Here is a 15,277-nt window from a genome sequence, read left to right as displayed (position 1 = left end):
GTCCTGTGGTCCGCGCGCTGTGACTGGTTGATATTCTCTCCCACCTCTTGTCTTGGGTTCCCACACCTCCTCTCCTCTCTTGCAACCTTCTCTTCATCTTGGGGGCTTCTCTCCAGCCTGGATTTTGCTCACTGCATCCCTGCCAGACCATTAACCCAGCCCTCTGTCCCCATTGCTCCTATGTACTGGGAGGTGAAGTGTTGACCTGATTCGGGTTCAGGAGTAAAAGTTGTGATTTTTATGTTATTTACTTTATGATTCACTTACTTTCTATTGCTGTTTTCTCCAAGGCTTAGGACAGCAAGCGACTTGTGTCTGTGAGTGGAGCGTGTCCTTGTGGTGTCACAGCCAGCGACAGTCAGTGCTCCATCTGGTGCGTCACCAGGGGGCGTGATTCGGGGACATTCTCAATCTCTCCTTCCTTTTTTTGTTGTATTTTCCAGAATAGTTCCATAAAGAGGAAGTTCCCTTGATAGAGAACATGTAATTGGAGTTTTTTCTATTTTTAAAACTCATCAAGACTATATTTGAGGAAGGTGACCCCTTCACAGGTCCTGTGACCCTGGAACTCTGGATTCTCCGGAACTTCTGAAATCATCGCTGATAACTTATTGTGTGTTTTTAATTCACAATCCTTTCTTGTTTGTTCTGTTTCCCTTGCCTTAAAAAAAGGATTTTTCGTATTTTCTTCTTTTTCAGATGTATACTTCCTATTTCTATTCTTTAGGAGAGTTTTAATTGTTGTCACATATAAAATTAAATATTTCCTAGCAAAGTGTCCATTGATGGGTATCAGAAACAGCAGCATGCCCCCCTGCTCATCTGTTCTGCTCCTCTAGGATTTTTGTTTCAAATTGTTAATATTTTTACCTCTATTTTAAAATCAACAGTTACTTAGGCTTAACAATTTTTCCTTATTTCTTTGGTCACCTTTGGCTCAGCGACCCTTGGATTCCTCTTGGATTTCTTCATCTGTCTGTCTTCATTTCAGGAGTGCATCTTCCAAACAGATTTTAGGGTAGTTATGTATCTGAGCCCTGGTTCATCTGAAGATTCTGCTTTCTGTTTGTTTGTGGATGTAATCAGTGTCTCCTCTTCTGCTTCCCTTCCTCCCCATCCTAACCCTCCCCTTCCCTCGTTCTCCCTCTCTGTCTGTCTCTGTCTCTCTCGGAATCTGTCCTGCTTTCTTTCTATCACTAATGTTCTGTGATGGCGTCACAACTTAACCAGTTTCGGGACCTTTGTTCTTCCTCCCAGGCCATGCAGCAGCCTCTTCATCTGGGTCCTCTCTCTCGGAACTTCTCTTCTGTTGTCTGAGTCTCTCCCCTCTCTGTTTACTGTTCTCTCCTGGAATTCCTGTGGGCAGTGCAGGGCAGATGGACTTGCCTCTTCCCTGTCCCATTGTCCTCCCAAGCCGATGCCCTCATCCTGCCCTCCAGCTGATTTGCTCTCCAGCTTCTTATTCTGCCCTTTGGTCCGTGTGATGCTTTTTTATTTCCGTGACCCAAGTTTGAATCCCCAGTGCCTGTCTGCTTCTTCTTTGGTGGGTGCACGCTCCCCTCCCGTATGCTCAGTCTGCAGGCCGGCTCCCTTCCTGGGGTGAAACTTCCTGGGCACCGCCCTCCGGGGTTTTCTGTCCCCTGCGGGGCACAGCCAGCCCCTCGGCCCGTGGGGGCGTCCCATGGTGCCGCCGGAGGCCCTGCTCCCACTCCATCCTCCCTGCACGCTGTTCCACTTCCAGCTGTGAGCATGTGTGACGGATGGTGTGTTCCCATTGTGTGTTGCTCCTCTGACAGCCCTCGGTCGGGGGCCCTGTAAGCAGAGGGACTGAGGTTGGGAGGGACGCGTGTGGTGCAATCAGCCACATGTAACTACTTCCTCCAGTTCCTGACTTAGAACAGGAAGCATCGTGCCCTCACCAGCGGGGTCTCAGGCGGGCCGGTGTCTTCCCACACCCGCTGCAGCACCAGCCTGGTGAAGAGTGGAGCCGAAGCCCCTGCCAGCCCAGCCAGGCCCACCCCTGCTGAGACCTCCAGGGCGTCGGCGGGTGAGTGGACAGAGGCCCCTCTGCGTCGGGCTGGTCCCTCTGAAGGGGGCACCTCAGCCCTGAGGCTCTTCCCCCGGCCATGGCTGCTGCCTTTCCCAAGGCGGGCAGCTCCAAGGGGCCCAGCCTGCAGAGGCCCTGGTGGCCCTGGGCCGTGTCACACACCCTGGGATCGTCCACTCTAGGCCCCCTGAGCTGAGGTCCGGCAAGGGGAAGTGCTGAGCCCACCGTGGACAGAGCTAGTGGCGGGGTGATGGGAGGGATGTAACCAAGGAGGTGGGACCGGCATGGCGGGGGGATGCACTCAGACCCCAGCCTCGGCTCCCCGGGTGAGGGTCCCTCAACAAGCCCCAGGCACTTGCTGAGCCCCCAATGCGGGGGCTGCAAGGCCCGGCAGAGCCAGGAGGAGGCTGGGGGACAGGCAAGACCCCCGTCTGGTGGGTACGGGGCCGGCATGGCCAGGCTCTGCAGGAGGGTCCCTGGGCCTCCCCAGCTGCGCCTTCCTCTTCCTGCTTGAGTGGGTCCCGTTCTGTCTTCACAGCTCCGTGGTTGCCGGGGTGGTTCTGTCCTCCAGCAGTGTGTGTGTGTGTGTGTGTGTGTGTGTGTGTGTGCACGGTACATTGTCTCGGGGGTGGGTCTGCTGCTTCTCTCGGACTCCCGAAGGTTCACTAGCTCTGGCCTAACGATGTGAAAACGCTGGGTGACACTTAAGCTTTAGGGGGTCAGGCATTGGGTGTGTGACCTAAACCTCCCACAGCCAGGCCCCTGGAGGCCTGTCCCCTTAGGAGTGGGGGGACTGGGGCCCAAGGACCCGGACAAGCGCTGGGAGAGGGGACTCACGGCTGCCCCAGGGCTTTGTCCCAACGGGAGTGAATCGAGACATTTCTTGAGGGGCTCGGCCCGGCAGCCAGACACCGCTCCACCGGCCTCGGGTTTCTCGCTGAAATCTGCGTGGATTTGTCTGCCTGCGGCTGTCAGCTTGCACTGTGCTGGTCACGGTCACCTCCTGGAGATTTCACGAGGGAAGACACCCCAGACAGCCAGGGGCCCTGCAGAAGCTCAGCAGAGGGGCCACCACTGTCCAGGGGAGGGGAGAGGCCGGCCCTGCCTGCACCCTGGCAAGATGGGCAGGAGATAGGCCGGCTGCTGGGCCTCCCACCTGCGAAATGGGCCAGTATTTACACTCCAGCTGACTCTATATCAAATTGTAATTCAAAACTCACTTCCCTGGAGGGGGCGGAGGTGTGGGCCTGCGTCCACAGGGTCCCGCGGGTTCAGCTCAGGCCGAGCTCCGCCGGTTACAGGGCTGTGGAGAGGCGTCCGCCCCACGAATGGGGCAGCACAGAGCCCGCGGTGGCCTCTCCTGACTCAGGCCCCGCCAGCTCTAGGATGGGTCCTGGGTGGCAGGGTCCGGCGGCCTGCACACCTGTCACCACGAGTGGCCCATTGTCCCGCCTGAGCCCACGTTGTGGGACAGCTGGCGTTAATAACTGTGCCCACAGCTGAGAAGCCCCATCCGGCGCTCCCCGCCAGCACTAGGCAGTCTCCTGGTGACGCCCCGGTGACACCACCAGGCGGGCAGGGCTGGGATGCTAGTGTGGTCACTGTCCGTTTCCCTTTGCGCAAACTGGACCTAAAATGGGGTGTCGGTTCTGTCGTCACCTCACCCAGACCTGCCCGAGCGGGGAGCTGAGGCCCGACGGGGGCGCTGAGGCCCCCAGGGAGCAAGCGGCTGGCGGGGGAAGGTGCCAAGACCCACCTGTCCCAGCCGTGCTGCCGCGTGTCACCTGCCTGGCCGCTGGGGCCCCGTCCCCCGTCAGGCTGGTGGAGCCCACGTTCAGCTGTAGCAGCGGGCGGGGTCCCCAGGCTGCTCAGAAAGAGCCCCTGCCTTCCGCCTCCCGGGCAGGGTAGCCCACGGAGAGGGGAGTCCTCGGTGGGCCTGGGGGTTTCCAGTCTCTCCCACCGCTGACGAGCGGGTGTCTTGGTGACATGGCAGGTGCGGTCAAGTCCCCGAGCTGCCAGCCTGTGACCCGGGCAGGCCTTCCTGCCTGGTCCAAGGTCCCCCCCACCAAAAGCCGGGGGTGTCCGGGCGGCTCACCCTCCCAGCAGTCGAGCAGCAGGGCCGGGGGTGCCAGGGAGCCAGCAGACCCTGGCTTCCACGTGAGCCCTGGCCCGGTCCCTGCTCAGCACGGCACCCGACGCAGCCCAGGTCTGAAACCGTGTCACGCAGGCTCAGGGGTGGGGCGCCGCCACCGCAGGGCTCTGATGGCGGTGGAGAGAAACAGGAGCCGGGTACCCTCACTGCCTCTGAAACCCACGGAGCAGGAAAGCACGGCTCTGCCTGCTCACCTCGAAGTGGTGTTAAAAAACACCTCTAGCAGCTTTCCCTGAACCTGGGGTGCTCATTTTGGGGTCTGTACTAGTGCGAGCTCCCCAGAGAGACAGAACCAATAGGATGTGTACACGTGTGCCTGTGTGTGTGTGTACAGAGGCAGAGATTCATTTAGGGGCTTGTACGATTGTGGAGGCTAGCAAACCCCAAATCTGCAGGGTGGGCTGGAGACCCAGAGGAGAGGCGACATTGCAGCTGAAGCCCAAAGGCCGTCTGGAGGCAGAGGTCTCCCCTTCCTGGGGGACATCAGTCTTTCCTTCAAGGCCTTCGACTGGTTGGATGAGGCCCGCCCACATCATGGAGGGCCGTGTGCTTTACTCAGAGCCCACTGATGTCATGTTGAGTTCATCTAAGAAACACCTTTGCAGCAAACATCCAGACCAGGGTTTGAGCAAACATCTGGGTACCACGGCCCAGCAGAGTTGGCACGTGAAATTCACCATCACAGCACCCTTGGCTCTCTGTGACAAGGGAGGAAACTGAGGTCCAGAAGGGGAAGTCACCCGTCCACACTCACTCGGCAGCTGGGCGTAGACTTGAGCGTGTCAGCCCTGGGGTCAGGCTGACGTGGGCCCCGGTCCTGGCGTCTGTCCTGGCTGTGTGGCCGAGGGCCTGACCCTCTCAGAGCCCTCCCTAGGAACAGGGAGCAGGTTTGGTCCACCCCCAGGGCAGCTGCGGGCGAACTGAGGCTGTGAGTGCAGAGTGTAGCCAGGACAGCAGGGTGGCTGCCGTGGGCAGTGCCCTGCCCTGGTCCTCTGGGATCGGGGGTCCTGAGTGGCTCTCCAAGCAGGGACCGCCACCCACTAGCTGAGGCTCCCTTGAGGACTGACCATGTCTGCCGTGGTCCCCAGCGCTGTGGCCCAACCTTGCACAGCCACTGCCCTCTTCCCAGGCGTCGTCACAGAGCAAGTCGCGGCCCCTTTCCCATTGGCAGATGTGGGGTCAGGCCCCTCGGATGCTCAGATATGGCCAGTCTGAGATGCAGAGGCCTCCGCACCCATGTGGCCTGATTCCGCTGCTCTGGAAGCTTCCAGAGGGAAGGTCGTCTGGGTGTGTCACACCCTGGGCTGCAGCCAGAAGTGGTTGGAAGGGTTCCCTGCTGGCTGAGGAGCTAAGGTCAGGGATTGAGGTCAGCCTCCTTGACGGACGAGACCTCACCGAGCCAGGGCTCCTGCCTGACGGGCCTCCATGGGCACGGGGCAGGCCTTCTCTCACAGTGCTCCAGGGGCTGGGGGCACACAGAAAGGCAGCCCCTCGGGAGCCGTGCTTCCACCAATTTATTTTTTTGTAAACATATTTTATTTGTATATGGTTACAAAAGACAAAACAAATGCTTTATAATTTGTTGCAAGTTGGAAGCATCCGACAGTGGTCTGGAGGCCCTTGCTGAACACCTAGTGATGAAAACCCACCAGTTCATTTTTAAATAGTGTGGGTGTGGCCATGCGTTGGTGTCTGCAGCAGTGGGGCTTTCGGGTGTGATGGGAATCTGGGGGAGGTGTGGGGTGTGGAGGTGCCCTAAGGTCTTGGCAGAGGTCAGAATCCTAGAATCCCGGAGAGCAGTGCCCAGGGGCCAGACAGGCAGCACTTGTTCAGTGAATGAATGAGTGAGCAAACGAGCTATGAGCAGATGTCCCAGCAGGGGACCACTGTCCTCAGAAGTGTCAGCAGTGGGAACAGAGGAACTGACCACTTTAGGAATCTAGAGACATTTCCAAGCAATTCCTCAACCACCACGATATTCAGATTTTCTTAAATGTATGAATTTAAAAAAAATCATTATATATGTTTATTGTAGAAAGTTTGGAAAATACAAACCAGAATAATGAAGAAAATTGAAAATACTTCTAATGCCACCACACAGAAGAAACATGGTCTATTTTGGTTATTTACATTTATTGTTTTCCCACACAGCGACTTTTGATTGTAAAAATTGAGCTGCAAGCAGCCGTTCACACATTTTCATGCCATGTAGGTTCCGCTGGGTGGGCCTCAGGGATGTTAAAAACAGTGTCCAGTTTGACAGCTAGACCAGGAATCTAGATATTTTGATTACAATACCCAATTATCTGCCAGAGCAACCTTTTCAAATGTTTGGTAACAAGCTGCATTTCTTCTTTTGTGAATTATCTGTTCACAAGATCCTTTTCTATGGGGTATTTGCCTTTTTGTTATTATTTCTAAAATCTCCTTGGACACAAAGATTACCATTCACCTTCTGCATGAGACAGATACTAAATATTTTCATCTATTCAATTATTTATGTACAAAATTTGTTTTTAGAGCCTGTCTTCTTTTTATTTAATTTATTCAAGTGTAGTTGATTTACAATGTTTCAGGTGTACAGCAAAGTGATTCAGTTTCATATATATATATTCTTTTTCAGTTTCTTTTGCATTATAGGTTATTACAGATATCGAATATAGTTCCCTGTGCTATACAGTAGGTCCTTGTTGTTTATCTATTTTATACAGAATGGTGTGTATATGTTAATCCCAAACTTCTAATTTATCCCTTCCCCCTTTCCCCTTTTAAACCATCAATTTGTTTTCTATGTCTGTGAGTCTGTTTCTGTTTTGTAAATTCATTCATTTGTATCAATTTTTAGATTCCAAATATAAGTGATATCATATGCTATTTGTCTTTGTCTGACTTACTTCACTTCGTATAGTAATTTTGTAGGTCCTTCCATGTTGCTGCAAATGGCATTATTTCATTCTTTTTTATGGCTGAGTAGTGTTCCACTGTATATATGTACCACATCTTCTTTATCCATTCCTCTGTTGATGGACACTTAGGTTGCTTCCATGTCTTGGCTATTGTGAATAGTGCTGTTATGAACACTGGGGTGCATGTATCTTTTCGAATTAGAGTTTTCACCTTAGAGTCTATCTTCTTCTTTTTTTTGATATTTATTTATTTATTTATTTGGCTGCACTGGGTCTTAGTTGCGGCACGCATGCAGGATCTAGTTCCCTGACCAGGGATCGAACCCAGGCCCCCTCTATTGGGAGCGCAGAGTCTTAACCACTGGACCACCAGGGAAGTCTGAGTCTATCTTCTTGGTATTTTCTCCCTTAGTTTTTACGCTCAGTGTCCTTACTCTGAGATACTCATTCTTCTATTCCTTTTATCATTTTATTTCCTAAACCTGGGTTTACGGGTCCCATGGTGTGAAGGGGGCACTGCCACGGCACGTGGCTTCCTGGGAACATGCTGTGCCTGGTGCCTTTGAGGCCGGAGTGCCACTGCTCGCTTCCCTTCCCCCGGCCACCGGCCCGAGGGCCAGGGTCACACCGACTCTGTCCCCGAAGCTTCTGGATGCGTTTTACAGGCCAGTGCACAGCTCACTGCTGCCTTCCCTCTTCCTTTCCTAAGCTCCCTGGCGACTGCCATACAAGCTCTCTTCCAGATGACCCATTTTATTGCTTTTTCCAAAGAAATGATTTTCAATGTCTTTATCAATTTTAGCTTTTCTGTTTGTTTTCGGATTCATCGACTTTTTCTGTTGTCTGTGTATTTCCCACCTCCCTTCCCTTATTTCCTGAGCTTTGTGGCTCTTTCTCTCACGTCTGAACTTTCCGTCCTGCACGTTTATCATCATTCCCTCCGTCAGGCAGAAAAGCATTTAGGGCCTCGGGCTTCTCTCTCCATCGGGGACCCGTTGAACAGAGAAAGTTGTGCTGTCTCTTTTCTGAAGTGTCTGTACATATAAATTTGATTTCCTCTTGGACTTAAGGGATATTGGGCAGAATGTTTTAAAGGTTCTAATTAATATGTGTGTGTTGGGGGGACATCTCATTTTATTCCATTTGGTCAGAAACTGTGGCCCTTAAAATTTCTGCCATCAGCCTTCACGGGTGGTGAACGGAGCAGTGATGAACATGTGCAGTGGATTCTCCTGGGGCCGAGAATGTGTGGGTTCAGAGAATACGGGGGTGGCCTCCTCCTCAATCCCCTCTGCCCTTGTCTTCTGATCTGTCTGGAAACTCCGTGACCTGGGGCAGGGGGGAGGGGTTCCAGCCCCCACTGGAATCCACTTCTGTCCAATTCTTTTTTGTCTTTACATAAAGCAGAAACGACCACACCCTAACTTTGTCTTTTGGTTTAAAAGGTTGATGCCTATTTTAGATCCATTGTCAACACTGGCCTTTTTCTACATGAAACAGCCTTGAATCCTCAGCTCCTGGCATGAATACCGCACCCCTGCCTTCTCCTCTTTTAACCTTTTCCTGACAGCATCTCTGTTCCTTGCCACTTGCTGGCCATGCCTCTTGGAAACCAGCACCAGGTGGTTTATGGTCTGACCTTGAACGGTCAAGGGCAGGCCCTGACGCCAAGTCCTGACGGTCGGTGAGTCCTGGGGCCCCCCAGGGCCTTGTCTAAGGGTCTGCACTTTGGCAAACCTTTCATCTTTGACGGCAAGCCTGATCCGACAGCAGCTTACCCTGCCTCCGACGTGGGGCCTCCCTCTGCCTCTTAAACTTTTCTTTCTTTTTCGATGTTTCCTCTTTCTCTTCTTTTACCAAATAGGGACTATGGGCTTTTGTGGAGTGCGTGGGATTTGGAAGGAATATATCCTATTTTTCTTCTGATGTTCCCTGACGGACCCCGACGCTCAGAGCTTTATTCATCGTGAAGGGGGATCCTCAGGGTGCCCGGGGTCCGCGGGGACGCACCACTTCCTGCCGTTGCACTCGGTCGCGCCAGCAACCCCCTGTCGGGCAGGGTCAAGCTCAAGGGTAGCTCTGACGCAAAGTCCTCACAGGCCCGTGGGGCCTTGGGTTTCTCAAGCCACCTCGACTTGGGGTTTTGCACCTTGAGTCCTGGGGCGGGGCCGCCCTTAGATCTGGGGAGAGTGCAGCCTGGGGGCCGTCGGAGTGGCAGGGAGGGTGCCGCAGGTCTGGGTTCGGGTGGCCCAGCTGGAGCCCGCGCCCTCCTTCCTGCTCTCGGACCAGCTGTCCCGGCCGAGTCGGGGCCTCACGTTCACGAGGGCGCTCCGAGCCTGCCCTCCCCCAGAGCGGGACCAGGCCCGCAAGCCCTTCCAGGCACACAGAGAGAGCCGAGGCAGAGTATGCCGCTGGGGCAGCCGGGGACCCGGGCACGGGCACTGCCCTGCGCCGTCCAGGGGGCCGGGCCCCAGGACGACACCCAGAGGAGGCCTTGGTCTGTGAGGCCCCGCCATGCTGGTTGCGGCATCGGGGCCTCTGATGGCCAGTCCTGGCTGCCGGGCGCGTCCACTGGGACCCCTGCCCGGGGCCGAGAGGAGGGCTAGCTGCAGGGTCCGCGCTCCGAGCTCCCAGAGCCAGCGCGTGTGCGGGTGTCCTGCCCCCGAGGGGCCGTGGGCACTGGGGCTGGGGCGGAGCCGGTCGCGGCAGGAGTCCAGTGCTTAAGGGGGAAGAGAGACCGGCGACGCCCCTCCTGTGGACGGAACCTGTGGCCTGTGGGTCTTCTCGCCATAACCAAGGCGCTCTCCCCACCGCGTGGGCGGGTGCGCCCGCTGTGAGCGGTACCGGGTCCGCATCCTGCTGCCGCCGGGGCCTCGGTTTCCGCAGGCGAGGACCGGGGTTTGCCTGCTGGTTGCTGTGACTGTTTGGGGTCCGTGGCCACAGGAAAGGGCGTCGAGCTGCTTTTGGAGGGCCTTCCCCACCCCTGGCAGGACTGGCGCCCCCGCCGGCTACGTGCACAGCTGGGGCGCCTGGGGCGGGGGGCTCCCCGACCTCTACTGGGAGCAGCCTCTGCCCCCGAAGTGGGGTGCTGTCCTGAGGCCGACAGGGCCCGGCGGCGCCCAAGTCAGCCGGCGGGGTCAGCGAGCACGCGCGGGCCTCACGGGGCGTCCGGCTGCGGAACGGTAGGGGGCCCAGGGGGCTCTGGGGCAACACGGGGCTTTCACAAGCGGGTGGGTGTGGAGTAAACCGAAAGCACCTTCCCAGCTCCCGCTCTGTGACCCCGGAAGCCAGAGCAGGGCGTAAGTTCTGCTTTTGACCTGAACAGGAAAGAAAAGGGAAGGGGTCTGTTCTGTTTTGACACTTCTAGCTCCTGATTATAATCTTGGTGGGGACCGGGGTGCGGGGTCACCCCCAAGAAGACCGGAGACTGGGGCTGGGCGGGGCCTCTAAGCACTGGGTCCCCCCATGGGACCCCCTGGGATCCTCCTCCACCCCAGAGCCCCTGGTACACGTGCAGGGGTTACGGGAGAGCAGAGGCGAGGGCAGGCCCCACCTCCAGGTGCACCCAGAGCCCACAGGCCACGGCAGAGGCCGCCAGGGCAGGGGCCACATGGTCTTCCGCACAAGTGGACCTTGGGCTGGAGCACGTGCCGGCCCGGATTTGGGACCCTGAGCGCACCGTGCTGGCCCAGCACTGTCAAGCGGTGTGCTGGGGAGAGGGGCTGGCGTCTGAAGGCAGTCAGGATGAGCCTTGATCTCGGTTTCTGATAAAACACTCCCCTTCCTGTCGGCTGCCTCTGGTTTGTTGGCTCCTCAGCACCCGCTCCGCTCTCTTGGCGTCAGATTAAAAGGCAGCAGCCCTACGGGTTCTCAGACGCGGGGGCTAGCGGGCCCACGAAGCTCTGCCACGCCTCCCGGGAGCTGGCCTGGAGGAGGGTTGGGCCCAGCCTGGGTCCCTCGGGGCACTTCCGGGGGAGGGTGGAGCTGCCCTGCCGGTCCCTGCGCAGCAGGTTTGAAGGTGCTGCTTCCACCTCCAAGACCCAGAGCCCCAGCACCAGGCCTCCAGCCCCGCCCCATGCTCTTGCCTCTGGGAGCATCAGGACCAGCCAGCGATGGCCCAACGCCCTTTCCACGCCTCACCCCAGGCCCAGCAGGTGTGGACTAAGAAGATCAAAATAATGGTCACCTAGAGCTCGTGGCCTCGGGCAGCAGGTGACGGCTCTGCGGGCCCTTCTGTGGTCAAACAGCCCAAGTTCGTGTGCCTGACGCACAGTGAGGCCAAACAAACCGAAACATCGGAGTTTGGAGCAGAGAAAGGTTTACTGCAGGGCCGAGCAAGGAGACGGGTGGCTCAGGCCCAGAAAACCCCAAGCTCCCCATAGGGTTTCGGCAAAGCGTTTTTAAAGGCCAGGTGAGGGAGTGGGGTCGCAGGGTATGCGATCAGCTCGTGCACAGTTCTTTGACTGGCTGATGGTGAGGGAACAAGGTGGGGTCACAGAGGTTCACATTATCAATCCTTAGGCTCCAGTAGGTCTGGGGGCTACATGTTCATGGTCATTGTGCAATTAACTTCTTCCATTTGGTAGGGGTTTTAGCATCTGTACAACAGCTTAGGATATGTGCATCAGATACCGTTATCTAGGTACTTCAAGGAGGAACTAAAGATTCTGTGACTGCCGTATGGCTGATTTACTGTTTGAATTCTTACCAGTTCTCCTGGCCCAACTGCTAATTTTGTCACAACGTGTTCACATGCTTTCAATCGTTAATTCTCCAGCCAGGCTTTTGTGACTCAGGGGAGGCCTGGGAGACTAAGCTTTTCTACAGACAAGAGGCAGGAAGAGGATATGGGGGGAGGGGTCTGTCCCAGGCAGGCCCCAGATGTCCTGCCCGATTGCACTTCCTCGCCCAGCGGGCAGCTGGCACGGTCCTGGCGCCGGTAGGTGCTCAGAGTTGGCTTCTCTTCCAAGTCCTGGTTCAGCCTCCTCCCAGGAGGCCTGGGCCGGCCGAGTCTCTGCTCCAAGCTCAGCTCAATTCACCGAGGACTCGGGGCCACGAAGGCCACGCGGGGCCCTGGCCCAGAGCGCGCGGCACCTTGGGCGCCCGTGTGTGTGCACGTGCGTGGTGAGTGTGTACGTGTGCGTGTGAGCACGTGTGCGTGTGTCACTGCCAGGAGGCCCACTCCCTGCTGGTCCTCGGAGGCTGGGGGCTCAGCGGTGTGGGGCGCACGCAGCCCCACTCAGGCCTCCTCCCCCGCTGGCCCGCACAGCCCCGCTGAGGGGGATGGGGAGACTGCCCCGGGCTGGCTGCGCCCCAGCGCTGAGCACCCCTCGGCAGCAGGGACGGCCCGCCCAGCTCTGCGTCTCTAGACCCCGAGTCTGGGGCCCCAGGCCCTGTCACCGCCCCCGTCCCTCCACAGGACATGCTGCACCAGTGCCCCCTGCTGCTGCCCCTGGTGGGCCTGCTTGCCCTCCGATCCGGTGAGTCCCGCGGGGGGAGCTCCTCATGGGAGGAATGGGACCCGCCCTGGCACCCTCCTGCCCCGAAGTCCCCTGGTGGAGGCTTAGGAAGGGCCCTGCCCTGCCGCCCTCCTCCATTCCCCCGCCCACCGTGGGGCCCACCCTCCTGGAGGCCGCTTCCCCTGGGGCCCTGGTTTCCTCCCTCCCTCCCGCTGCCCCTTCTTCTCCACCACCCCCATTCACACCCCCGGTCCCTGGAGGGCCTGCTGCTCTGTGGGGGTCTACGCCCACCAGCCTGTCTCCTCTCCCCCAGTCCTGTCCCAGGAGTGCACCAAGTACAAGGTCAGCACCTGCCGGGACTGCATCGAGTCAGGGCCCGGCTGCGCCTGGTGCCAGAAGCTGGTAAGAGCCTCACTGAATGCCGTCAGCCACCCTGAGGGTCCTCACACCTGGCCTGCCCTTCCCCACTTCCCTCCTCCTGGGCTGGACCCCTTCTCTGCCCCTGCGACTGCCGGCCTCCAGGAGCTTCACCGCTCCGCTTGCTAGTGGGGCGGGAGCAGCCCAGGGACACAGTGCCGTCAGAGAGACGGACAGGCAGACACAGCGTGTCCCCAGGCAGCCTGGCAGAAGCAGATCTGAGAGTGAAACCGCTGGGCCTGGACAGGTGCAGCCCGAGCCCCAGAGGCAGGAGCCCTGGCCAGAGACAAGGCAGAGGTGCTTGCAGCAGGAAGGCAGGCAGCTGCTGCCACCCGCCCATGTGCCCCGCTGTCCGCTCCCAGAACACGGAGGACTGGGGAAGTTCCCTGCTGGAAACCTAACTCTCTGCTGTCCTTAGTGACTTCATGTTTTACTTGTCAGACCCTCTGGGAAGAAAGGCAAAGGCCCAAGACGGCCAGGACTTGGGGTAGCTCCACCTCCTCCTGGGGAGGACCCCTTCCCTAGGGACCCCCAGATCCTGACCACGCCCTCCTCACGGGGGTCCCTGAGGTTCTGACACCACAGGTCTGTTTGGAAACACACACATGCACACATATTTTTTTTTTCTCAGTTGTTTGAGGGTAGGTTGCAGACACAAACCCCTTTGTCCCTTAATATTTCCAGGGACTTTCCCGAGAACAAGGCACTCACAAAACCACAGTGCATTTATCAAAGATTGGAAACTTAACACGGTACTTTACGCTGATCAAGTTTACACACCTTGTGCAAATTTTGCCAATTGTTCCAATAATGTCTTTGATATCATCCCCCCCTCCCCTCCACTCCACACCTACCCCACTGGTCAATATTATAATCCAGGACCACACATTGCATTCAAATGTCTCTTTATCTCCTGCAATCTGGAACATTTGTCAGCTTTCTTTGTCTTTCACATCCTTGACATTTCTGAGGAGTTCAGGACAGCAGTTTTGCAGAATGCCCCTCATATGGGTTTGTCTGGCATGCCCTCTGATTCAGCCCAGGGTGGGCGTTTTGGCAGGAACCCCATGCAGGGCTCCTGTTGTCACTTCGTCCTGATACTGGGGATGCAGCCTGGACCACGCAGCTGAGGTGGCGTCTGCCAGGCTCTCCACCATGACGTCACTATTTCCCTTTTGCAATAGTAAGTAAGTTGTGGAGAGATACTCCGAGGCCAGGAAATACTCTGCTTCCCATCAGGCTTACACCCACTAACTTGAGCATCCGTTGGTGTTGGGTGCCTGAATCAGTTCTCACTGGGATGGTTGCAAAATGGTGACATTCCTGTTCATTACTCCTTCTAATGGCTTCTAATGTAAAGAGGAATTTTTCCTTCCCCCAATCTCCCTCTCTCTGTCTCTCTCATCGCTGTGGACCCGTAGATGTTTATTTTATTCAGTAGCTTATAAACTATCACTTTCATTTTGTCATTTTGAAGCTCAAATTGTTCCCCGTGTGGCCTTTGGGAGCCCCCAGGCTGGCCCTGTGTCCTGTCAGCACGCCCCAGCATCACTTCCTGAGCTCTCTTACTCTCTGGGATCAGCAGAGCTCCAGGCCCGTCTGCACTTTCCTGGCCCCCACTGGGGACTCAGACGTTTCTCTGAGGGTTCCTGGTTCCCCTTCATGAGAAGCCAGGCTCCCAACATCCGCAATACATTTCCCCATTTTCTTAATCCTACAATTCACAGAAAGTGGTTACAGAGCTGCTACCCACACCACTGCAGGGGGGAAATCGGGTGTGGTCTGTGTTGTCTCCTCTTGTTGGGGTGTGGTCATAGTCCCGGCTTAAAAAGTCCCTCCTCAGGTTGAATTTCTCCCTTCCCTTTCCTGAGTTTACCATATGCATTTGAAATGCAGTCAGGTTCAATTGTTTCCGAGTGGATCCCATTTTAGGGATTTCTTCCGTCTCCATTCCTGTTAATTTTCTTTCCCGTGTACTTAAAGCATTGATAGGGTTCCAAAAGCGAGGACAGTTCAGAGGCAGCTCAGGAAGCACCGCCCCTCGGCTGGCCCCGCCCCGGCACTGGGCACGCCCCCTGCACCTGCCTGGTCTCCTACCGCGGTTGCTCTTCCGAGCTTCCTTTTGTCGGAGGAAGCCGAGGGCAGGACCCTCCGAATGCGGCCGCTTCTCTCTCCCTGCCGTGTCCACATCCAGGGGGCCTTCGTGGGGGCACAGTGGTCACGAGGGAAGACCCAGGACCCCCACGCTCCCCTCTGGCCTGTTTCCTTCTGAACTGCCTGGCCCAGAGCCCTGGCC

General features: G+C 56.8%; 1 protein-coding gene across 2 annotated transcripts in view; it reads left to right on the top strand.

The window, feature by feature from the left end:
* The window catches only part of ITGB2 (integrin subunit beta 2), a 34,562-nt gene that overhangs the window by 6,487 nt on the left and 12,798 nt on the right, over positions 1-15,277 (top strand). The window contains exons 2-4 of one of the 2 annotated variants that reach the window (XM_057546073.1): positions 1,885-2,047; positions 12,525-12,585; positions 12,878-12,966. In XM_057546073.1, the coding sequence (XP_057402056.1) occupies positions 12,528-12,585; positions 12,878-12,966 (147 nt within the window). In that variant the 5' untranslated portion in view covers positions 1,885-2,047; positions 12,525-12,527. Of the gene's footprint in view, positions 1-1,880; positions 2,048-12,524; positions 12,586-12,877; positions 12,967-15,277 lie in introns of those variants that run through there. The other variant, XM_057546074.1, reaches the window with a different exon arrangement.

The sequence above is a fragment of the Balaenoptera acutorostrata genome, chromosome 4, assembly GCF_949987535.1.
Source record: "Balaenoptera acutorostrata chromosome 4, mBalAcu1.1, whole genome shotgun sequence".
Lineage (NCBI taxonomy): Eukaryota > Metazoa > Chordata > Mammalia > Artiodactyla > Balaenopteridae > Balaenoptera > Balaenoptera acutorostrata.
The sequence above is the reverse complement of the archived record's forward strand: the minus strand, read 5'-3'. Positions and strand labels throughout refer to the sequence as shown.